This window comes from Pinus tabuliformis, chromosome 5_1, assembly GCF_031772625.1.
Source record: "Pinus tabuliformis cultivar Carrire ecotype Pingquan chromosome 5_1, CPIR1, whole genome shotgun sequence".
In the NCBI taxonomy this organism is placed as follows: domain Eukaryota; kingdom Viridiplantae; phylum Streptophyta; class Pinopsida; order Pinales; family Pinaceae; genus Pinus; species Pinus tabuliformis.
The window spans coordinates 83,277,280-83,303,582 of record NC_142305.1 but is presented as its reverse complement, the minus strand read 5'-3'; the positions used below and the strand labels follow the sequence as shown (position 1 = coordinate 83,303,582).

Genomic DNA, 26,303 nt, shown 5'->3' with positions numbered 1-26,303 from the left:
GATCAATGATTCAAATTTCAATTGTCTATTTAATATTTTTATGCTTTCATTATTGAACAGTGGACAATGAATATGAACTTGAATTATATATATATATATATATATATATATATATACCTTGACGACTCCCCGCACCCCCGAAATTTCCCTAAAATTTGAGGGTACTCCCACATGTCCCCCCTGTGCGTCTCCCCGCACCCGCGTCTCCCCGCACCGGAGTCTTGGTGGAACATTGAATTTTTTTGAAAATTTAAGTTAAAGCTATCAAACTTCAGGGTTTTGGGTGCCCCAAGGGTTCTTGATGGTGCTAAATCCGTTTCCACCATTCAAACACTCCAACATTTTGATTTTTAAAAAAAATACCAAACAAATTTGCTGCATTTCCCATTTAAATTTTGCATATATTTTTTAAACATTTCCCAAAATTTTAACACTACAAAAATGTTTTGTTACTAATTTCAACACTAATGAGCTTTGAATCAAACAAATCAGAGAGCCGGCCTTGATAACCTCCCATTTGGTTAAAAAGACATCTATCTTAAAAAATAGTTTAAATTGGTGAGAACAACCTTCAAACATACGTCCCATAATTTTTAGTTGCCAACACTCTAGCAAACCTCCTCCTTGGATATGCACCAGCCACTTTGACCTTAGAGTTTTCCTCAAGCGGTGCCCGGAATTGGACATAGACACTTCTCAATGTGCTTCTATCAGCACATTGTCACTAGAAATAACCTAGTCTTGATATTAAAGTAAATTGGTTAAATATCTTTCATCCGGATACGTATCATAAGATGCATGTTCTCCGGTTGAAACTGGTGATTCTGTCATGGAAGACTGGGAGGTAGCTGAAGTCATCACAGATAAGATTCACATTCTGACGAATCACTCGCTTCGCTGCCATTGAATGGACCTACAAAAACACATTTCTGGTCTCTTCGACCAAACCCACCTGTTGACATCTGTAAAATCCCACCTGTTGACATCTGTAAAATACTTGGAACAAGCATTGCCAGTATAGAGCCTCAAATATATTATCATGTAAATATGGAACGGTCCTAGAGCTGCCTTCTGTCATTTCAATCCTATGGAGCTCTGCCTTCTGTCATTTCAATCCAATGGAACTCTAATTTAAACAGCCTACGTATGTAGCGTAAAGTGGCACGACGGTAACCTATCTGACAAGTGTTATAAACGTGTCGATGAGAAACAGAGTGTGAGAGAAGAAGGATCAACATGGAGATTCATCACGTGACTTCCCACCGTGTTATTTTTCTATGAATCCATCATCTGCTCATTACTTGCAGAATTCATCCCTCAACTTCAGAAAATATTAGGGAATACAGGAAGATAAACCGTGCTTAGCCTTGGTGAATTCAACTGTATTGATACAGTGAAATAATGACTGGTAATTTGAATATGGCTGCATATCTGAGATGGGGAGTTATTAATGTGGTGGTGTTGGTTATCTTGGCGGGTTTTCCCATGACCATATGGCAGGCCACTTCAGTAGAGTCCGATCAGAACAAGGCCGATAAATTAGCAGAAAACAGCAAGATTGGATATGTAAAGGAGAAGGCCGGAGAGGCTATGGAAACCAGTGAGAAGGCAGTCGAAGGCGCAGGTACAGCATCGTGGGATACAGTCAAAATTTGGGCCAACGTGGCGTCTGAGAAATTGCCTAAATCCTTCAATTTCAAGAACACGGCAGAGCCGGCTTCCCAGTAAGACCTAGAATAGAAATTTTATATGGTCATGTTTAATTTCATTTAAATGCACAAATTCATGTTAACAATGTACACTGTGGGATTGATTAATTTGATTGCAAGAGTAACTGATCATCTGTTGATATTGTTGACAGTGATTCTCATGGTACAGCTGAAACAGTGAAGGAAACAGCAACCAAGGGCTATGAAATTGGAAAGAAGGCAACCCAAGATGTTATAGACAATGCAGGCCAGGCTGCACAGAAAATAGGGCAGAAGATCAAACAGACTGCAGGGGAGCTCTAAACAAGTCCCCTTCACAGATATTTATCATTGATATCTTCAGAGCAATTTCTGCTCTGGTTACAGTGAGTCTCATTAGCGAATAACAGGGAGTGTTAGTGTGAGCATATCCACAAACAGATCTATCTCTGTTTAACAGTGATTCCTATTTGTAGCTGTATATGGTATCGGTATTTTCATCTTGTTAATCACTCTGTGCAAAGAAATGTGGACTTCTTTGCCCATCGATTCCTCAAATAATCCAGAGTTCTGTTTTGGCTCTCTTTTGAACTTTAAAGTTCTCTGTTTGTTTAATCTGAAACTAGCTTTTAATGGCTTCTTCCTAATCTATATATTAGTCAATTCCTTTGCGTTTTAGTTCTTTAAGTTAAAAATGATATCAATGATCTGAAATATGTTTTATTGAAGAATTAGCCCCACTCATTTATTAGTCTCTTTCTTATTTCAAAAGGGAAAGGGACTGTACTCTTGGTGAATTATAATATATTTCAATTCCTCATTTGTTCAAGAGGAGAGATGATTAGGCAAGCTTCCAAATTGGTAAAGCCTCCTGCTAAATAGATGTGGCAATGGAATGAGAATAAATTAAAGCCTCCTGCTAAATAGATGTGGCAATGGAATGAGAATAAATTAGAGCATGTTTTCCAAAATAATACAATACAATGACTATAAACAAGCATCTGCAATTTACAATTTATTGTTTCAATCTATTTTTGTAAAATAAAGGTATTGAACCCTACAATCAACAATCTTGATTGTTTTCTTAAATAAAGACTTAACAATTATTTGAAGAAATACACTGAAATTGAACAGCAACGACATACAATTTCTGCTTTTCAACCTGATCCCTAACCGCCCAACAGATCATGTTACTGATGTGATTTAAAGTACTGCTATTCACTTTTATGTTCAGAACTGCATGTTAAGTGATCATATTGGTGTTTTAGAAAATCTGAACACTGTTGATTCAAATACTTCAATAAACTGAAAGAACATGGAGTTAAGAAGGGGAAAAACTGCAAGAACTACATTTAGGAAGAGGGAAAAAACAGGGAGGGAAAGAAGCAAAAAGCAAAAAGAAAAGGGAAAAAGCTGCAAGAACTTCATTTAGGAAGAGGGAAAATACAAGGTACATGGAATTAAACAAAGCTTTACAAAGGCACTCTCAGCTAGAGATAATGATAAGGGACATGGATAAAGATAAGGCACATGGAATTAAAAACAAAGGTTTACAAACGCACTCTCAGCTAGAGATACAGATAAGGCACATGGAATTAAAATCAACGCTTTACAAATGCACTCTCAGCTAGAGATTCTTCTAAACCAGACACAGTTACTTTTCAGAATGCACTCTTCTTGTGGGTGGCACAGTTACTTTTCAGAATGCACTCTCTTGTGGGTGGTCGGGTGGTCTTTTGCTGTTCGCAGCAATCTTGATATGGCATTGGGGTGTGGGGGTCGTTTACTGTTCGCAGCAAATCTGATATGGCATTGGGGTGGGGTCATACTCGTCCTTTTTCTTCTTCCTTGCTAGGTGTTCTCTTTTGCTTCTTGCTGCTCCTTGCTCATCGCAGCAAGAAGAAGTACGCTCTCTTTACCGACGTGTTCTCTCTTTTGCTTCTTGGGGCTCTTTGCTAAGGTTTTCTTCTAAATGGATAACTATAAAAAATCACATATAACATTTAAATTAAATAAACAACATATAACATTTAAATTAAATAAACATAACATTGAAATGAAATAAGAATTAAATGAATTAAATGGCTTATGGTCAGGACAAGTTGAATGAGCAGATCATGAAATAAGAATTAAATGAATTAAATGGCTTATCGTCAGGACAAATTGAATGAGTAGATCTTACTAAGCAGTGCTTAATAAGATCTGCTCATTCAACTTGTCCTGACGATGAACCACACTGGCTGGTTCAAAACGCGTCGACAAAAGTTTTTCTATGTGATTTTTGCCGAAGATTCCTCAACAAATTGATATGGATCACAGAAGTCTCAATTCAAGAATTAAATGGCTCTTAAGAACAGCTAGGAAATCAAATCAGATAAGAACAGCTAAGAAATCAAATCAGATAAGAACAGCTAAGAAATCAAATCAGATACGAACAGTGGCAGATAAGAACAGCTAAGAAATCAAATCAGATACGAACAGTATAATTAGCAATTCAACTGTTCCAGAAAGTGAAAATCTAAGAAATCAAATAAGATTGCTCCAAAAGGTGTAAATCTAAGAAAACAAAATAACTAGTAATTTCTCCAAAAGGTGTAAATCTAAGAAAACAAAATAACTAGTAATTGCTCCAAAAGGTGCAAATCTAAGAAATCAGAGAAAGGTGTAAATCTAAGAAAACAAAATAACTAGTAATTGCTCCAAAAGGTGCAAATCTAAGAAATCAGAGAAAGGTGTAAATCTAAGAAAACAAAATAACTAGTAATTGCTCTAAAAGGTGCAAATCTAAGAAATCAGAGAAAGGTGTAAATCTAAGAAAACAAAATAACTAGCCATTGCTCCAAAAAGTGCAAATCTAAGAAATCAGAGAAGAACAGTATAACTAGCAGTTGCTCCAAAAGGTGCAAAGAGAGGCCAATACGTTTTTTAGAAGAAGTATAACTTGCAATAGCAACAAAAGGTGCAAAGAGAGGCCAATAGGTTTTTTAAATTGGAAAGTCTCACAAAATTATACTAGCAATTGCTCCAAAAGATGCAAAGAGAGGCCAATACATTTTTTAGAAAAGTATAACTAGCAATTATTCCAAAAGGTGCAAAAAAGAGGCTAATAGGTTTTTTAAATTGGAAAGCGCCAAAAAATGCAAAGAGAGGCCAATGAAAAATAGTATGAAAATTGAAAATAGGAAAAATGGTATAAGGAAAGAGAGGCCATATACCATATGTATTGGCAAATTTAAATTTTATATAAATACTATAAAAGATGATATTTATATATAATTCTTTAAATTATAAAAATATATATATATATATATATATATATATATATTCTAGAGCTCAATTAAAATGATTGGATTATAAAATCGACACTCTAACTTATATTATTAATTAATATCTTTTTCTAGAAATTAATAAAAATTTATTTACAGTTTATTTTAGTTTACATATGAATGTTAAGTGGTGATATTTCAATTTCATATATAATCCAAATTAAAATACAGAATAATGAAACTTTGTAATGAAGATTAAACGTTGGATAAATAAAGGCATACAAAGGCCATACATTTTTTCCAATGGCATAAAACACATAGATTATCTTAAACTGTGGCATACAAGAAAACTGCAAATGGCAACAATAGAGTTTGTCAAAAATTGATAATTACTTGGAAAAGTTGAAAATTAAGCCCTTGAATAGTTTGCAAAAGGAATATCTAACCAATCCACAAAACTGAACAAGATTGGTAAAATCGTAACAAAACTTTTCCACCAACACTTAGTCTAAAAAGCCCACAAATTAGCTCGGAAAATAATGGAAATTCTGGCAAGATTATGACAAAATCCTGTAGAATTCTTTTGAAAATTTAAGTTAAAGCTATCAAACTTCAGGGTTTTGGGTGCCCCAAAGGTTCTTGATGGTGCTAAATCCATTTCCACCATTCAAACACTCCAACATTTTGATTTAAAAAAAAATACCAAACAAATTTTCTGCGTTTCCCATTTAAATTTTGCATATGTTTTTTAAACATTTCCCAAAATTTTAACACTACAAAAATGTTTTGTTACTAATTTCAACACTAATGAGCTTTGAATCAAACAAATTAGAGAGCCGGCCTTGATAACCTCCAATTTGGTTAAATAAACATCTATCTTAAAAAACAGTTTAAATTGGTGAGAACAACCTTCAAAGTTTCAAACATACGTCCCATAATTTTTAGTTGCCAACACTCTAGCAAACCTCCTTGGATATGCACTAGCCACTTTGACCTTAAAGTTTTCCTCAAGCAGTGCCCGGAATTGGAGTGATTCTCCAAATCACATAGACACTTCTCAATGTGCTTCTATCAGCACCTTGTCACTAGAAATAACCTAGTCTTGATATAAAAGTAAATTGGTTAAATATCTTTCATCCGGATACGTACCATAAGATGCATGTTCTCCGGTTGAAACTGGTGATTCTGTCATGGAAGACTGGGAGGTAGCTGAAGTCATCACAGATAAGATTCACATTCTGACGAATCACTCGCTTCGCTGCCATTGAATGGACCTAAAAAACACATTTCTTGTCTTTGACCAAACCCACCCGTTGACACCTGTAAAATACTTGGAACAAGCATTGCCAGTAAAGAGCCTCCAACTGAGCTACCAAAAGGATTGAAATGACTGCTGAAACCCATGTGTTCCATTCCTTCCATGACTGCTGCAACAGGGATGGCATGGATACAGATTTCTTCAACTTCAACAAAATGTTTGTCTTGAGCAGATGGCAGCCGAATAGTCAGAGACATTCACGGCTTAGCATTTACTATCTCAATTTTTGCCTTGTAGAATGTCTTTTCCGGCCTTAAATTGTTTGCGAAAAAAGGAGGGATTGAATTATCCTCTTGTCTAGCTTCTTCAACCCGTTTGTTTTCTTTTGAACATTCAGATGTGCTTACTGTTCCCATGTTCTCTTCTAGAGAATGCACTTGAAAATATATGTTACTAGTAGGATGTTCATGCCCTGTCCTATCATTAAGATCTTTGATCTTCCAACGATCCTCATTAACTGATATTGCTGGTTTCTGGTTCATTGCACCTTCAATATTTCTCCTATCATTCAATATTTCAAGACAAGATGCAGCTCTAGCCTCACAAGAAGAATCCAAACCAAGGGAATCAGAAAGCTTTACATCAACCCAACTATCCTCATCACTGCTGGGAGACTCATCACTGCTGGGAGACTCACCTTTAGTAATATCTTTTGGAAACTCATTCAGATCCCTCTGCAACGTGTTATGTGGGATCCCATCTTTCAGCTTGTCAAATATTGCCAAATTCTGCGTGTCAACTGATTCTATGTAAGGTTCCTTGACCTCTTCAAATACCTGAGTTCTATCTTCTTCCATTGAACTTGCAGAACTGTTGAAGCACCTATTCATGAGGCCGGCCCTTTTAAATCCCTGTAGCATTTTCACAATGGACAGTGCAGAGTCCAGACCATTGTCACTATGTAGGTCTGACAAACTGTATAATTCATACAGTTGGGCAGTACTTCTTAAGCAAATGCTGTGAACTTTGCATGGTCTTTCCATAAAATTGACTGCACCAAAAATGACATCCATAGATTTAGAGAAGCCTACACCACTGATTGAGAAAATCAAATCATGAAACTCTTCAAGAAACTCCCTTTCTAATTTTTCATTTCCAGGCAAAACAAATGAAAACATCCTCCTTACAATCAAAATCCCAGAACCCAAACATCTAAGACAAAATGGCAAATAAAACTTATTTATCAGCACGTGATAGACCAACCAAGACTTCAGGTAGAAACATATAAATTGTTAATACTTGCAAAAAAAAAATTATTCAACAGGATTCCAGAAAGTTGGAATCTAATAAAATAGACTAGAAACCGCCCTAAAACAAATCCATTCACCAGGAATCTAATCAAAGTTTGATAAATCAAAACATAATTAATATTTCTGCAGCTCTAATATATCATACACCATAACATTTCCCATGTTTAATGTGCTTCGCCCATCATGTGCGTCAAGATATGTATCGCTGAGATTCTTGAGGGATTTTACGTGCCTTAAAGAGTCTCTACATTTTTTAAATTGTTTTTCAGTAGTTGTACGTTTGAATGAAAACAATGTGTTTTTCTGTTTTGCTCTCTTAATTCCCTTGGTGTTGCCTTTAAAGCATAATTATTGAGAAAACCGTATAAACGAGTTAGTGAGCCTTATGAAAAGTAACAATGCTAAACCATAGAAGCCCGCTTGGTCATATATGAAAGTTGCATTACCCAAATTGAATTTGAAGTTTGCTTGATGCAATATCTATAGGAGTCATGAGTTTTGTCATTTAGCAAATTACTCTAGGTAAGTTAGACATCAAGAATCAATCAACTCCTAGAACTTGGAGAATGAATAACAGGTTTGCAGGTTCTTCAGCTGTCTAAAATTTGGAATATACATGTGAACTGAAGTTGTGGCGTTTGTCATGATTAAGTCAATGACAAGCATTGATCTGTCATATGATCACACTGACTCCTGAATTCCGTACAATTCTTGGAATTGATATCATTTTGCTCTTCTGATTGTTTGCATGTGTTCCTTCATCCTTACCAAATTATTTAGGGGCCGCTTATATGCCACGTACCTTTATAAGCTCTTCACTTGCAGTTACATTTCCCACAGGACCATCATTCCAGAGAGATACATATTAAACTTTCTTAACACCGTGATTCTTAACATTACTTGAAGCACATTTTTAACCAAAATGGCTAGATTCATAGCTTGTTTTATGACTTACAAAGGAGTACACGCAGTTCAGTTGCCAACAGCAAAGCCTTCTGCAAAATATAGAGGTCTCAAGCACCATTGTTATTCAATCCTGATAGAGTTCCGAAGATCTCAAGGCAGTTGCAGAATGACTCCTTCCAACTACACAGGGATATATAAGGGGTTCTGACACTGGAAGTGGATATGATTTTCCTTGCCTTGCAATCGGTATAAGTAGCAACTGTAACCATGGATATAGCATACTACTCCAGTATTTGATCGCTAGTGTGATTGTGAGTTATGTTGGAAAATGTTTCTATAGATAAGGGTAGGAATTTGCTACAATGATCTCTTGTTTTTTCTCCAACTGCATTCTGTAGATGCTCCAACAGTATGCTCAAAAATTCCTTCTGCCATTTCCTCACGGAATCCAATCTGTAGCCTAGCTACCAAACACATGAAGACGTGACATGATGTACAAATTTCATGTTTCAGAATCCCGACTCATCTAAGATGCACAACATATTCTGGTTCTGTTTTTCCATATTTAAAATCTTACCTTCCAATTCAAAAAATATCACCATATTTCACAGCATTCTGCGTAAGATTTGGCAAAATTTCATACGAGCTTTCTAAAAATGACCTTAAATATATCTTAAATACGCATTTATGTCAAAAATGTTGCACAAACTTCTTTGGTTTTCAACTTTCAAATTTATGTTTTTCTATTAGGTGGAAAGGGGCTAAAAGAGAGGGGAAATGAGTCATTTTTATCTTTTTTCTGTAGTTGCTGATTGTTGTAAAACACTGTTGGTTGTTTGAGATATTTGGATGGAATTTTAAAGAGAGGTGGACTATGATGGCTTTACTTATGGGTAGTATTTGGAGTCTTCTAAATGGATCTGAGGTCAACCTGAAGGAGATTTTCTGTGATTTCCTGTTCAGCAGGTTCATTTTTCCTTTTGACAAGCTGCTATGAAAATCCTTCTTCTGCAAATGAGCCCTTCCCTTCCTTCTAGTTATGTTGGATTTGTATTTTCACATCTTAGTAAAAAATCTTTTACAATTTGCAATATTGATTTATTTTTATTTTTGTTATCTGTATTGCAACTTCTTAACGCAATATGTTCTCTTACAAATAATTTGAAAAATTGATTTACTTCTATTTTTGTTTCTCTGTATTTCAACTTTTTCACACAATATCCTTTGTCTTCCAATTCTGATTTACAGCCTGTTACATCCAAGTCCAAGTTAGTTTACCAATGATTTGCAAAAATTGATTTATTTCTATTTTTGTTTGTTTCTTTTTATCTTCGCAGGGACTACTTACCATAAAGAAACAAATCATTTTAAAAAACTGAGGTGCATAGCAGGTGCATAGAGTACTATAGCATTTTATTTAACAAATCTTTAAAAAAAAATATAGCAACTTTTTATCCTGTTCATGGAAAAATATCTGGACAAAACCAAAAAAACGTCATCAAAATAAGTGGGGTACTCAAAAACGTACCAGCAACAGCTTGAATCCACATTTTCTACGACCCTGTACCCTTTCCCTTGTTTGATTCTTCAGTAACCATGGTCAAGCTGTCGAGCTCCTTCATGGCAGATTCCATTGCATGGAGAACCATCTTCTTCACCTCCAACTTGTCTTCTTTCGCCCTGTGGCCCTTGGGAAGCAAGCGGAACTCCTCAGTCAACCGAATACATTCCTGCAAATTCTCAGGTGATACAAAATCAAGGGAAACTTTAATACATGACTTGAGGTTTCGAACTTGATGAGGACACCCAGCTGGAATAAAGACTGCCTCGCCAAGATGTTGTTCAAATTTCCATGCCTCTACTCCATATTCCTCTTTCAGCTTCCTCTTATGCTCAGCGTTCAGGTAAAAAGTCTGATCATGAATTGGATGAATAACCTCTTCAAGACACTGATTGTTAATGTGCCTGAATTCTCTTTTGTGTTTCTCCAAATAAGCACACAATTTGGGTACATCCTCTCTCCGAAAAATATCCCATAGAGCACCTCCAAATTCCGAGTTCAGGTTTTCCATCTTCTCTGAAATCTCTGGCAGCCCATCAATTTGCCTGTACTTTTGTCTCAATTTCTCTATCTGATTTTGGTGGGAATCTGAGAAGTTGACCTGAGCAGTATGCATTATGACATTGATAGCATCAGAAATGTCACAGTGCAACTTAGTCACTGAATCCCCTCTAATAAGTTCTTCCCTGGTGCCATAAGCTATGTATGTTTTGGGACCTAAATCAGGCTTCAAGCAGTGCGGTGGAAGTTTTGTGGCGAGATTTAGAATCCCAATTTTAGGATGGGTGTACTCCTTGAAAGGTAAGGAGTAGCCGCACCATGTCGTGGTAGATGCACCATGTCGTAGTAGATGCTTTTCGAATAAATCTGCAGAAGGCCAATCCTTCAACTTCAGCATCTCAGGCCAGTGATTACGATGGCACCTTCCCATAGAGCACCTCCAAATCCCGAGTTCAGGTTTTCCATCTTCTCTGAAATCTCTGGCAGCCCATCAATTTACCTGTACTTTTGTCTCAATTTCTCTATCTGATTTTGGTGGGAATCTGAGAAGTTGACCTGGGCAGTATGCATTATGACATTGATAGCATCAGAAATGTCACAGTGCAACTTAGTCACTGAAGCACACAGAACATGGATGTGAATCTCTTAATTCCATTGGAAATTGACAATTCCTGGCAACTTTTTGTGCTTTTTTCTCTATGTTTGCAACCCAATTTGGCCCAGACTGCGTGCACTTTGATTCTAACAATTTCTTTGCACAACAACAACGTGGACATGGGATTGAAAGATCAGAATTAACTTTAAAATCAGGCAATGGTGCAGATTCCAGCTGACCTGTCATTTCTTTTTGTTCAGCATCCTCCTCATTTTCTGCCTCGGCATTCTCAACTGATCCCTTTCCTAAATCACCTCCAGGCTGTGACCCTTCCCGAAGCTCACGACAATAAGACAGACAAAGATCATACTTACAGACTTCGCAGCTTCTGTGGAAACTTACTAAAGATGTATTGCAGTTGTCACAATAATGACGCTCATTTTCTTCCTCGCCATTAGCCTCGGGAATCTCCAGGGCTTCTACTGGTTTACTCTGAATCCTGGCCTCTGCCTCGAGTTCTAGCATTTGCTCAAGATGAATCTAAGTGACCACGGGGAGGCCGCTGCAACTTACATTCTGGAGAAAATGGACCCTATCAGCTACCCCCAATGTCTGCACTCTAACCTCCGGAGTTCGCCCTAAACAAGCTTTGCAATTACAGTGCCCCCGACAAAAAGGACAGACCTGTGCAATTTCCTCTTCCGTTCGCGAAGGGTTCATTTTCGAATGCAGATAAGACCGTACTTCTTTGGACATTTGGAACAATAGACCACCCTGCCTTTGTCATTTCTTTTAAACTGATGGCAATTCGTATTCGCAGTGTTCTGTGATGTTGCCTTGATTTTATTTTACACTGATGGCACTTCGTATTCGCAGTGTTCTGTGATGTTGCCTTCAATTTATTCTCCTCTGCTGGAATATACCGAGAAAAATCACGGACTCCAGTATCAGGATCCATCCCCATCTGCAGTTTTCTGACAAATTTCTTGGTATTCTTAATCTTGGAAACATCAGGAGTTGTAATCTTCAACCCTCGTAAATTCAGTTTCAACCCCTCGTAAATTCAGTGGCGCAGGCCATTTAGGCTCTGTGTTCGAAATCGGTGCACTGTACTTCAGAAAGCCATTTGTTGCTTCCTTATTGCGATCATCCTCATTAACATCATTTCGTTACATGTATTCATTAATTTCAAAACCCCAAATTCTGCCCCAATTTCTTCTTGCTCCTCTTTGACCTTGCGTTTCCGCCCTCTCTTCTTCTCACCACCCTCAATGCCCTCACCACCCTCAATGCCCTCATGTAACACGGTCCGGGGCTTCCTGTAACACGGTCCGGGGCTTCCTGACCGCTTCTTACCCTGGCCTCTGGTGCTTGCAGTGGCCTTGGACTCTTGTTGTTGCTGCAATTGACGTTTCTCGCATTCCGACATTGGTGTGTTTCTTGCATTCCCACATTGGTGGGTTTAAGCACTGCAATTCCACGGTCTGGGGGCAGGAAGTCTGGGGCTTCCTGCCGTGGCCTCTGGAGCTCCCAGTGGCCTTGGGCGGCGGCTGCCGCAATTGATGTTTCTTGCATTTCGGACATTGGTAGGTTGAAGCACTGCAACTCCCCAGCCCTGGGCCTGCCCCGCTTCCTACCCTGGCCTCTGATGCTCGCAGTGGCGTTGGACTGGTGTTGCTGCTCCAATTGATGTTTCTCACATTCTGACACTGGTGGGTTGAAGCACTGCAACTGCACAGCCCGGGGCCTGCCCCGCTTCCTACCCTGGCCTCTGATGCTCGCAGTGGCCTTGGACTGCTGTTGCTGCTGCAATTGATGTTTCTCGCATTCCGACATTGGTGGTTTGAAGCTCTGCAACACCGCAGCCCGGGGCCTGCCCCGCTTCCTACCCTGGCCTCTAGTGCTCCCAGTGACCTTGGGCCGCTGTTTCTGCTGCGCGAATGATGGTTCTCGCATTCCGACATTGGTGCGTTGAAGCACTGCAACTGCTTAAAATCGCAGAGAGAATTCCGACATTGGTGCGTTGAAGCACTGCAACTGCTTAAAATCGCAAAGGGCATCCAAGCCCGTCTCTGCCGCTGGCGCCACATTGCTCTGAGTTCTTCTCGCAGCAATTTTGATTTTGCGAGCACTCTGGTGTCCTCCATTGTTCAGTGCCATAAACTCTCCTCCAGCTAAGAATTCAAACAAACACTCCGAGAACTCTAGCGTAAAAATGGTGCACACACAGATGTCAAGCCGGAGAGCAGAGGAGTGCATTAAAAATATGTGCACAGATGTCAGAAACATGGCAAAAGTGTAGACGAAAACCAGACTCAGTAACAGAGCATAAGTGTAGACGAAAACCAGACGTCGACTGATTCGATTCAAAAGTAAGGCCTATCGGCCTAAAAATATAAGAATAGGAAACCAGACGTCGACTGATTCGATTCAAAAGTAAGGCCTATCGGCCTAAAAATATAAGAATAGGAAATCAGATAAATAAATATAACATTAAAAAAAATTAGAATTAAATGGCCGCTGCAAGATCAGATAAGAAAAGTATAAGAATAAGAAATCACATAAGATTAAAATTAAATAAATTAAATATAAGAATAAGAAATCAGATAAATAAACATAATATTAAAAATAAATTGGAATTAAATGGCCGCTACGAGATCAGATAAACATAACATTAAAAATAAATTGGAATTAAATGGCCGCTACGCTACGGGATCAGATAAGATAAGTATAAGAATAAGAAATCAAATAAGATTAAAATTAAATAAAAATTAATGGGACACTGAAAATTTATTCTAATTTAATAAGTTAATGTGGTTGGGATTGGAGTATACTCATAAAATTATTTTTGTTTGGCTACAGCTCGTCTTCCAAGAATGTAAGGAAACAGGGTAATGGTTTAAGACTTTTTCTCGGATGTAACGAAACAGGTTAATGGCCCTATTTTTGTTTGGCTAAGACCACAGGGTAATGGCCCTATTTTTGTTTGGCTAAGACCTCGTCTTCCTCTAAAATGAGGAAACAGGTTAATGGTCCAAGACTCTTCTTTGGACATAACGAAACAGGTTAATAGCCCAAGACTCAGAGGCATCTAGCACGAGCGAAAACCAACCCCTTACGAATCACCAGCAGTTATTTCAGGTGGCATGATTTTCCTAGTAGGAGTGAAAACCTACCCCCTTACGAACCATCAACGGTTATTTCAGGTGGCATGATTTTCCTTGAATAAGGGTGATGAGTCAGCGTGCATATGCACATTTTGGCATGATTTTCCTTGAATAAGGGTGATGAGTCAGCCTGCATATGCACATTTTTTGAATAACGATGCATCTAGCAAGAGTGAAACCCTGCCCCTTATGAACCACCAGCGGCCCCTTATGAACCACCAGCGGTTATTTCAGGTGGCGTGATTTTCCTTGAATAAGGATGATGAGTCAACCTGCATAAGCATATTTTTTGAATAAGAAGAATAGATTTTCCCATTTGACCACTGAATTAGGAGAGATCCTTGAATAAGGGTGATGAGTCAGCGTGCATAAGCATATCTTTTGAATAACGATGATAAGTCAACCTGCATACCAAGCTAGAGATAGTTGTCCTCACTGTTGATTTGACAACTGAATTAAAATAGGTTTTCCCATTTGACTACTAAATTAGGATAAGTTTTCTCACCAATTACAAAATTTTATCGCCATTAAACATCTCTATGTCTACTTACATAATGAGGTAGTTAAATTTTCCAATTTATTTGGTGCACAACAATGAGGTGGTTAACATGGATAAACATTTATTTTCATTGATTAAATCTATATATAAATTAAATATATATATATATATATATATATATATATATATATATTAAAATTTTACAAGAATTCCATATCAGTAAAACAAAGAGAATACCTATGTATTACGAAAATCTCAATCTTCTTCATAATTATTACAAATTCTTATCACCCTTAAACATGTCTATGTTTATTTACATAATGAGGTAGTTAGAATTTCCAATTTCTCTGGTGGAAAATGAGGAATAATTCTTATCACCCTTAAACATGTCTATGTTTATTTACATAATGAGGTAGTTAGAATTTCCAATTTCTCTGGTGGAAAATGAGGTGGTTTGGATAAAACGCTCGTTAAGGTTTTTAATTTTTTATACATTGTGTGTTTGTGGTATGCACAATTTACAAATTAATATTAACAAATGTGATAAGATAATTTAAGTGGATGTTATGTTTTTAGAAAAATTGCAAATTAATATATTAAGTGGAAAAGTTAATTGTTTGCTAAAGAATAAGTCTTTATATAAATATTTGGAAGGTAATAACCACTACTAAGTTTGCAAATCTACACTTTTACTCTTAGTAGGTATATTTATTTCCATCTTGTCTCTATTCATTTTTTATGCAAATACTAAAATTATGGTAGGTTATTTACATGAGTATGAGCTATTTTCAAGGATTTTAATTTTAGATGGTTTTCCTATAAAGCTTAACAATGAAAAATCATTGCACAAATATTTAAAGATCATGGCAACAACAAAAGGATGATATCCATCGGTGGTGACCATGAGGACCTAGAGATGAGAAGGTAAATATAAATATGAAGGATGATATCCATCCATGATGACCATGAGCACCTGGAGATGAGAAGGTAAATATAAATATGAGAAAGTGTAATATGGTTAACTCGGTCTTAGGAGGAGCAAGCTAGGATCATTCTGATCAATAGCGCCATCTATTTCCATGCCACAATTATACAAAAGACATGGACCACTGTTTTCCTTACAGTTTCCCATGATTGGATAAGACGGTCGTGAGACAGAAGTTAATGTCATTGTGAACACTAAAATAGGAAAAAAAATATTTAGGGTAAAAATTTTCCCTTGCTCTATTATAACTTTTTCAAAATGTCCATACAGAAATGAATACTAGTGGTGACTTATACTAATTTAGGTATTATTTTGATTCAGGAATATTTTTGTAGATCATGTTTTTTTAACTCGATGGTTATTGTCCTTAAATCCAATTGGTTTATTTCAGGAATATATATCTCCCAAAGATTCTTAGATTGACTTCATGGTTGTGTAGCTTGAGCTTTCATGCAAAATAAATTGTTTTCATTTTCCAATATTATTTGCCTTGGTAGTTCTTTATTTTAAAAGAAAAATTTGTTTCAACTAGGGCTTCTAATTTGGTCTTGTATTATTTTGTAAAAAGCATATTGCATTGGGTTTGAACCAACATTGACACAGGTATGTTAATTTGGCAGTCCAGGGGTAAATTCCTTCATTTGGACAATCTTCCTCATCAAGAAAGACCCCTCCTATCCCTTGGATCAATTTAATTTGGTCAAGGAATTTCTTTTTAATGTGAAAACCCAAAAGTGCACAAAGGCACAGGTCAACTTTATAGAAAAATTGGGCACCCCTTGGAAGCATATAAATTCAAGACAAGTCAACCTCATTTGGACATCACATCAAGCATACTCTTCCCTCTCTTCTTTGGATTGTTTTGTATAGGTCTGAAAATTGCAGGGTTCGAGCTCACATGTGCGAGGAGAAAAAAATTAATATAGAGCTGTAGGGTCCAATTCAAGAAGTTTTTTCTCTAGCTACTACGTTGATAGGGTGCTCCCTACGGTTGGAGGGATATAGCCACACTATCTATCACTAGGTCCCAACTTCAGTGACCTAAAATTTTATTGACCATTGACCACATAATTTGATCAGTTTTGGAGACTTTGACTTTAATCAAATTTGTCTATTAGGCTCATCTCTTGAATATTGTTTGGTTAGTTTTGTTAGATGGTCAAAGGAATGACTTTGACTCTTGATTGATGTATTGGAACATTGTATTCTCTTTGTTGAACATTTTATGAAAATCTAATAAGAAGAAGAAATTTGAAAGGGTTTTCCCCCTTGTGGGTTTTTCCCTGGTCTTTAACCGATCATGGTGTCTCTTGTTATTTCTCTTGATTGTCTTCTAATATACATTTCATTTACTATTCTATCTAAAATTGCTATTAATCATTGGAAGATTAAATTGTTTTGAAATATTTCTAATTAAAGATAAAAATTGGGCTAAAGTGATTGTAACAGCATGGAACAGTGGAAAATTAACATGGTATCAGAGCCAAGGTGAAGAAAATCCCAAGGAAACAAGAGACGGTAGAAATTTTCTTTGGAAGAAGTTGAAGGAGCCTATTTGATTTGGTCAAGATGTCTACCTGTTACGTCAAGGATTTTGAGAAGCTAGGTGACTCATCATTTTTTTTTGGTTAGAAGATTAGGTTGGAAGTGATATTGGATGAAAATGATCTTGGAATACGTGAAAGGAAAAATTCATGTACCTCTATGTTGTCTAGGAAAATCCTCTTTGCAAATAGAGACGATCCCTCTAGCCCAATGAGTGGGACTAACAACCTATGTGACAATCTACAAGACACTTTCCTAAATTACAATCGAAATGAGAGAAGAGGAAGATGGCCTACCTCATTCTGATGCTATAATGTACTCCTTTGTTGAAGACCTCGAATCGCTTGTGCCTCAGGCTCAGCTCTACTGCTCACAGCATTTGGATACCTGCACAAGAGATCAAAGACACAACAAAGCATACAAGTACAACAAGCATAATCAAAAGTAATCCACTTAATAGATCAAGGAGCATTAAGATAAATGATGCATTAACACAAACATTTATGGAAAGTGAACCAACAATTGTATATATTAATGAAATAAAGGAGGAAGCATACAACCAAGCCTTGATGTCAATAAGCTCTCCTTGAGTGAATGTCTAAGTCCAATCTCAAGCTCTCCAATCACTCCTTCTCCAAGCCAAATGAGTAGCATGTAGGCACTATCTCAGCATAAGGGTGCAAATAACCAAAGACCAACCATTTGGGAATGGGAGAGGATGAATATATAGGCAGGGAAAGGGAGTTAAGATCTCTCCAAAGATAGGAGAAGGCCCTCATCTCAAGGAGGTAGCTCATAGGGATAAGATCAAAAGGAAATATTGGGAGAATTCAACCACATCCACACCAAACAACCTCCATCTCATCGTTCTAGAAGCCTCTAGATCATGAAGCTTCTTGTCCTCTTTGGGAAAACTTTCCTTTTAGGGATCAGCGTGAGTATCCAAGTAAAAAGCATGCTAGCAGCACGAGGCTAGTATAGTGCAACTCGCGACTAGCACTAGTTGCCAGTGTCACATTCACACTGATCTTGAAATTAGGGTTTTAGAACCTACTTCTTCAGGGAAGGCTCAAGGCATGTTTCCGTCAGTGTTTCAGGGATGATCTGAACTGTATATCAAGATGGGTACACAGCATGATTTCCAAGTTTCAGGCACTTCAAGGTATGACACAAGGAAGTGCAGTAGGCGTGAAAAAATATTATGTAATAGATGCCCCCTGAAGCATGAAGGCAAAATAGGGAGTGATGGCTGAGATGCTTTACGAGCTTTCGCAAGGACGAGAACACACACTGTCAGGAGACCTACAAATCAAGGAGGCATATACATATACATATCTGATACCAAAACACGAATCCATCGTGTGGACACAACCATCCGAATAGAAAGGACTATATGAAAGGATCCACGGCATGGGCGCAACCATCCAAATGAAAAGGATTATCTATAAGTCTAAGATCCAAGGTATGGACGCAACCACTTGATATAGAAGGATTATCATCATAAATATAAAGTCCCATGGTATGGTCACAACCATATGTATAGAGGAAAAATGTATACAATTATGAATAATACATAACTCCTCGCAACCTGAGTTATATCAAACAAAACTCAGGGTCTTGTGCTCCATCCCTAACCTAATCAAAGTACGAATTCTAACATGCGAATGAATGTGTCGAAGTCGAACATGCTAGAAAACTACTTGATTACTGGCCAATGATGTGGATCGTTAATAAGCACAAGAGAAACCACCAATAATTACGATGGTGCTCAAGGTACAACAGTGTAATCTGTGAATGTGAAATTGAAGCTGAAGTCGAACACTCATGAAATCATCTGATCGAAGGCCAATGATGAAAACATGTCGTTAGATGTAAAGAACTTGCCATTAAGGCATGAAAGATCTAAGGTACTAAAAGGGATTTCCTAAGTCATCTTCCTGGATAATGAGCCGAAGTCAACAAGAGTGACCATTGAAGGAGGGCCATGATGATTCCCCCATCATCGACACGAAACAAGGAATAAAGTGAAATGAATGAGTATGATCCAAGACTATAGCAAAAGGTTAGACAATGTATAGGTAACAAATTGCAGATAGGACTTCTCTTCAACATCGGCGATACGACTCCAAAGTGTGGCATCATTTGACTCAACATAGGACCTTGGGTCATGGTGACGAAATGGAATAGTGAGATGAGAGGCAAAATGGATCACCCAAACTCGGAAATACAAGTGACCAGGCGAGGATATCCCAAACCCGATACGAGAAAATAGATGAGTGTCATGTTCAAGAGCGACATGCTCCCTATATAAAAGATGTTTCACTTTCAGTTTTCCCCACTATTTCTAGCGAGTACCCCAATTATTTTTTATCACAAGCTTGAAGGGGATAACATCTGCTTGTCGTATAAGTTCATTCTTCGAATGAATCTATCCTAATAATTTTTACGAGTCCTAGGAAGGAGAAACATGATCTCGTCATGGTGACAAGTCTTTCGCCGTTAAATTTTTAACTAGTCCGACGGAAGAATAACTCGGTATCTTTTTCATATTTAGAGAGTTTGAAAAAGACATGAAAAAGAAAACTCCATCATGTCCCTTTTGGTAATTTGTCTCTCGAATCTGAAAAGGTAGAAAATGATATTCGAGAGAACCTCTTGACTATGTCGACCAAGGTGTACCTTTTTCGTAAATAGTCAATCCCAGCCCAAAAAGGGGTAAATGTATACTAAGACAATGTCAATTCATTTATTTTAATGAGTTCGAAAAGACAAGCACTCGAAAATCTTTTCATATTTAGAGAGTCAGAAAAGAGCTTAAAGATGACTCAAGGGGGGTTCCTTTTTCATTTGTTTTTAACAAGTTTGAAAAAGAGATAAAAAAAAACTCATTGAATTAGTAAAAAATGATCATTGTAACCACCAAAAAGAACCTGTAACTACACAAAGACAACCACACATTACTAATATCGAGGAAAATAACAAAATATTGGTAAAAATGTGTTTAAAAACTTATAAATAGAGTCACAAAAAGTAAAAACATTTTTGCCATTTCACTTGGAGTAAATTGGAGAGTGCATTTTATCATATTTCCCTTGATTCTTTAGGCAAGTAGTGTGAGAGATCCAGGGCACCATTTCATGAATTGTCAGCTACAGGTAAGAGCTCTTCCTTTTCTCTTACTTTTCATTCTACTTTTATGCCATTTTCTAAGGAATTTTGCTTGTTAAAAGGGAGGATTTCGAATTTTAAAATCAAGAGCGATCAGCGCGAGTCTATTCATCGGATCTGCATTGATAGCCCCTAAGCCCAAAAGGCTATCATGCTTCCATCGTGGAAACAATTAAAACAGTCGTGCTAGCCGCAGGGCGGAAAAATGAAGAGAAATCTTCTCTCTTGAGCGAAATTTTTGAGTTTTTGATCCATGAAAAGGCATTTAATAAATGTAAATGGTTGTTTTGCAGGAGATTTCGACAACATGGTCATCGAATGGAAGGAAAGGGGCCATGAGGCAGAAGATCACCAGGCTGCCCAAAATGCTGAATGTGTCAACACTTTGAGGAACTGTGGGTTATTGAAATTCTTCCGAACCCTAGGACTCAGAGCTCAAAATGAGCTGCTACACTATCTGATTAGTCTATGGGATGTTGATCAGAAAATATTCATCATTGGAGACCAAGAACTAGAGCTGGAAGTAGTTGATATCTACTTCATTACTAGATTATCTAGAAGAGGGGAAAGAGTCCAACTCTTTGGATCCCATGGTGGAGGTGAGAGCACCAATGCCTTAATCAGAAGGCATTTCCCGAGTGTAGAGACAACTGTGAGCGGGAAGGTGAAGATACTGACCATCGAAAATCTTCCCTTGAGGACAATTCTACACACCATGGCTCATATAGTTGGGTTGCAGGCTTTGCACAAGGTCTCAAAATCACAATTCTAGTATGCAATGGATTGCCTTACTCCAACAGTGTTCAACTGGTGCAAGGGACTGCTGGCCAACATGAAGAGGCAACTGACCAAAGGCAAGTTGGGAAACTTGAAGTAGTTCGACTTTGGTTCAATTTTGGTCACTTTCTTTTTGGAGCGTATGCCCCTATTTCAGTATCAGTGGACAGAGGTACCAGATCCTACTCCACAAGATCTGAGGCTACTCAGATGGAGTGAGATCATGCCTCGTGGAGGAGGGGGTTAGCGGATGCATTTCCCTCCGTCGTTCTTCGGTTGGCTATGTAGACAACTGATCGTTTTGGATGACTATGTCTATGCAAGCACAGACTTCAGAGGGGATCCAAATCTACCTTTACCACCAGGTGAATAGCAGGGAAAATTTTAAGAACCACCCCTAAATTTATATTTATAATAAATGGGCGAATCTCCATGGTATATAAGAAAAATGGAAGGCGATTTTATCAATAATATAATATGTGTATATAATTTTTTGGTGAATCTCTCACCAAGCATGGCGAATATTTTACTCAATTATAAAATCTTGTAAGATCTTGGTATTACCATGGGTTATCATAAACCTGGAGCTTAAAAACTACTATTAGTAATTTATAAAAATTAATAAAATTAATAGTTGATTTTTATTTTATTTTTTATTTTAACCAAGCTAAAATGTTTAACATACATTAAATTACAACATCCATCTTTACTCTTGATCTACCAAATCACGATATTTGATACCTCTCGGGGGTTATTAGATCCAGAGTAAAGATGGATCTATGTTGGTTTAATTCCCCCATTTAAATAGGCTACATTCCAGGTGAATACCATGGGTCAATACCATGTGCCATTTTGGTGAATACCATGGGTCAATACCATGTGCCATTTTTATTTTTATTAATACTAATATTAGGGTTAATAATGTTTTTTTGCATGGTATTAATAACAATCTAGTCCATGGTATTTGTCCCATAGTATTTTTCCCATAGGTTTCACCTAAATATAAGGCATTTTTTGAGTGTTCGTAAATATAAAGTGACTTATGGAGTAAATATAAAAAAATGTTTTATTTGTTTACCATACCTCTCGTTTATTTATATTTTATTAATTTACCATACCTCTTTTACAAATATGGTATTTGGCCCATAGGATTCACTTAAATAAAACCTCTTTCTTGAGCCTTCATAAATAGAACGAGGGTTATGGACTAAATATAAAAAGAGGTTTTATTTATTTACCATACGTCTAGTTTATTTATATTTTTATTTATTTACCATACCTTTTGAGTAAGTATAAAAAGACGTTTTATTTATTTACCATACCTCCACTTTACTTATATTTTTATTTGTTTACACCCTTGCATGTATATAAGGTGACTTATGGAGTAAATATAAAAAATGTTTTATTTATTTACCATACCTTTCATTTATTTATATTTTTATTAATTTACCATACCTCTCTTATAAATATGGTATTTGGCCCATAGTATTCACTTAAATAAAACCTATTCTTGAAAATGGGCGCGAATGGATTCACTTAAATAAAACCTATTCTTGAAAATGGGCGAATGGAAGGTTGTAACTCCTAATTTCAAGGGCTAAATTTACCTTTTTTACCCTCTCCCTTAAAATAAGGTGGGCTATTTGAGGTGATTTGTAAAAATGTACTATCATACAAAATATTCCCCACTAAAAATTTAAAACTCCTTAATTTCGCCGAAGGGCAAACATTCGCCCCTAAAATTTTCTATGGTGAATAGTGGACTGATGCAGGTAAAACTTGTTTTTGGAATTTGCAGGTTTTATGAGTTTTTTTGTTAAAGTGTATATGAGGGTTTATTTGTGATAAATATGCAGATGTAGGACCAGAGAGGCCTCCTAGCATGTTTCCAATAGCACGACGGGTAGCACGTCAGATAGAAGATGCTCCAGATAGAAGATACTCCATACGAGGAAGGAGCAAATCTTATGGTAGAGATGGAACAAAATATGGAAGTGATTACCCAAGGGATTCCAGAATATGCAATTATAGATGACGTGCCACTGCGATACCAGAGGCATATAGTAGGAGTGTCTGCGAGACTGCGTTGGTTGTTGGGTCGAGTGATTAGAGTGGTCTCATGCTATCGTGAACATCATGTGGGCGAATAGCTTTTTCTAGTCATGTTTTTTACACTATTGTAAGCTTTGAAAACCATGTGTCCTAGAACACTTATTTTTTGAAATTTTGATGAACAAACTTTGATAGACGCGATATATATATATATATATATATATATATATATATATATATATATATATATATATATATATATATATATATATATATATATATATAGATATATATATATATATATATATATATATATATATATATATATATATATGCTCGTGTATCATGATGATGTGATTAGTTTTATAACTTACACAAATGTCTATCAAGAACATAATTCACTAAAGCATATGTTAGTGTATTCAAATTCTGTGGAATGTTTTGATATGTGATATAATCTAAATTTCTTTCCAGTAATCGAACATGTAGATACATACGCAAAATTTGTGGATTTCTTACTGAGTAATGACTATTCAATTATAACACAATGAGTTGTGAATCTAACTTAACAACTAAATTTCTAATGCCAAGAGAAATCGCTTCTTATAACAGTTTATTAACTGCACTGTACTCGGAAATATTATTAGTTGTTCGTCCCAGGAAAATACCTTGTAAAGCGATCAACTCGCCATCTGGGGCAAAGAGTGCCCAAGATGCGGAATATAAGTTCTGAGTGCTACGACAAGCACCATCAGCATAACCAACATAATGGTTTGACAACATCTACAAACCGAGTGAAACATAAGGTAAGACCAAGGAACATGTCTGCAAAGAAAACAATCACACCAAAAAATCAAAACTACACACCAATAAACTCACACATTAATGTACAAAAGTAATTATACGAAATTCACACATAATACTATTTCAGAATAAAAACCATTGCAGGGGTGTCATAATGCATTACCTTCGTATTCAACCAGGTCATAGGCGCCTTTTTGCAAGACATGTTTAACGATATATGGCCCATGCCACATAGGTTCGAACTTCTTAACTCCCAACTTATCGTTGGCTTGGTCATACATCAAGACCAAGTCATCTTCAGCGAAAATGTGTGGAGAAACAATTTGGTCAAAATGAGCTTTAACTTGTTTTCTCTGTGCTTCGATCACCACCACAACAATACGATGGGTCTCATCAAGTCTCTCGAGATAAAGTAACCGCTCCTCTTCAGGTGAGGTATCAGGGAGTAGCTCGATAGCTAATTTTAACGAAGGAATTTCACACTCGATCGGGAGTGTCGCCTCTAAACCATAAACCAAATGCAATGGAGTGAAACCAGTGGTTGCCTTCGCTGATGTTTGGTAAGCCCAAAGAGTCGATAATAGCATGAGATGCCAATCCTTTTTATGCTTCCCAATGGTTTGTTGAAGCATAGTAATCAAGACTTTGTTAATTGCTTCAACTTGGCCATTGGCCTATGGGTAGTAAGGAGTTGAGCTATCATGGTGAAGACCCAACTAAGCAGTCAACTCTTCCATCATGTACTGATGAAAATGTGATCTGTGATCAGTGATAATGGCTTGAGGGACGCCAAGACAGACTATGACATGGTTAAAGAGGAACTAAACAGTAGTGATACCATCAGCATTATATGTGGCCATCGCCTCGGCCCATTTAGTAAAATAGTCGATGGCGACGATGATATAGCCATGCCCCCTGGCTGAGTGAGGGCTATATGTCATTAAATCTATGTCCCATTTAGCAAATGGGCTAATGGTAATGACAGGGTGTAAGGGTTCTGGTGGGGCGCGCTGTTTACAATTATAAATCTGACATTCATGGCACTTTTGAACGGTCAGAATACAATCTTTGAAGATAGAAGGCCAAAAATAACTGGCGCGAAGGATCTTCTGAGCAATGGCATAGCCTGACATGTGACCACCACATGCCCTAGAGTGGCAGTCATTCAAGACTCGTTCCGCCTCTAAAAGTGTTAGACATTTGCGAAGAACAAAATCAACACCGACTCGGTATAATGTATCACCAATATTCCAATAAGGTTGAGACTAATGCCGGATGAGGTGTCGGTCGGATCGAGACAACTCAGATCAGAAAGTTTGGGTTTGAAGATAAACAATGATATCTTTGTACCACAAATCGAGAGTGTTGATGAGAAACAAAGTTTCATTAGGAATCTTCTACGTAAAATCAGTGGAGGTATTTGCGGAAGGAAGGGTGCAGAAAAATTCGGCAAAAATGAGTGATTTCTTTGATTTGACGACAGTGAACTCCAAATTAAACTCTTGCAGGATAACAATCCATTTAGAGTATTTTACCCCAAGCAATTGACAAGTCATAATATAACTCATGGGGTTACAGTAAAAAATCACCATGGTCTTCCATAGAAGAATGTAATGGCGAAATCGTTGAACACTATGGACTACTGCCAAGGCAAGTTTCTTGACATGAGCATATCGAGTTTCAGTGTCAATAAGATTTTGACTCAAATAATAAACCACATGTTCATTTCCATTGTCATCATCCTGGACCAGCACCATAGCAATGGTATTGTTAGTCGCAACCAAGTATAGGAAATAATCACGATGATAGTTAGGGGGATGCAATAAAGGAGCATTAATGAGTGTTTTCTTTAGAGCATCGAAATATTTTTGGGAAATTTCATCCCAAATGAATGGGATCCCCTTTTTGAGCAAGCGAGTAAATCCCTTGGCAAGCTCAGTGTAATTAGGGACAAAGCGACGAAGAAAATTAGCCTTTCCTTGCAAACTCTGCAATTGGTGCAGTGATGAAGGAGGGGGTAGATTTACAATAGCCTCAACTTTTAGAGGATATATTCGGATACCTTCTTTGGACACAACAAAACCCAAGAGTCGACCAAATTCTATGCAGAAGACACATTTATGCAAATAAAGATGGATATTATAGTGTCGACAACACAAAAATATTACTCTAACGTGGTCTGGATGGTCACGACACTTAGCAGAATGAGCTGCTAAGTCGT

At 37.1% G+C, this 26,303-nt stretch overlaps 2 protein-coding genes and 1 pseudogene across 3 annotated transcripts; 1 reads left to right on the top strand and 2 right to left on the bottom strand.

The window, feature by feature from the left end:
- The first annotated feature begins 1,193 nt into the window (after positions 1-1,193).
- LOC149163557 (uncharacterized) lies at positions 1,194-2,221 on the top strand. Its single transcript, XM_089430768.1, has 2 exons — positions 1,194-1,724; positions 1,862-2,221. Exons 1-2 carry the CDS (start codon positions 1,402-1,404, stop codon positions 2,010-2,012), a joined length of 474 nt encoding a protein of 157 aa, XP_089286894.1. The 5' UTR covers positions 1,194-1,401; the 3' UTR covers positions 2,013-2,221.
- A 4,905-nt stretch (positions 2,222-7,126) lies between these two features.
- LOC149163556 (lysine-specific demethylase JMJ26 pseudogene) lies at positions 7,127-11,930 on the bottom strand (annotated as a pseudogene). The gene is made up of 3 exons (XR_016260041.1): positions 11,101-11,930; positions 9,957-10,980; positions 7,127-7,263 (listed from the first exon to the last, which is right to left on the bottom strand). The product of XR_016260041.1 is annotated as a lysine-specific demethylase JMJ26 pseudogene (transcript).
- Positions 11,931-13,074: 1,144 nt separating this feature from the next.
- LOC149163555 (uncharacterized) lies at positions 13,075-24,714 on the bottom strand. Its single transcript, XM_089429167.1, has 2 exons — positions 24,246-24,714; positions 13,075-13,259 (listed from the first exon to the last, which is right to left on the bottom strand). The coding sequence occupies exons 1-2, from the start codon at positions 24,712-24,714 to the stop codon at positions 13,075-13,077; spliced, it is 654 nt and encodes a 217-aa protein (XP_089285293.1).
- Positions 24,715-26,303: the final 1,589 nt, after the last annotated feature.

Coding starts and splice junctions, on each gene's coding strand:
- LOC149163555 (XM_089429167.1), bottom strand. CDS start 24,714: ATGCTTCAACAAACCATTGGGAAGCATAAAAAGGATTGGCATCTCATG. Junction 13,260..24,245: donor TGACCTGGTTGAATACGAAG/GTAATGCATTAT, acceptor TTGAATTCTTAG/CTGGAGGAGAGTTTATGGCA.
- LOC149163557 (XM_089430768.1), top strand. CDS start 1,402: ATGACTGGTAATTTGAATATGGCTGCATATCTGAGATGGGGAGTTATT. Junction 1,725..1,861: donor ACGGCAGAGCCGGCTTCCCA/GTAAGACCTAGA, acceptor TATTGTTGACAG/TGATTCTCATGGTACAGCTG.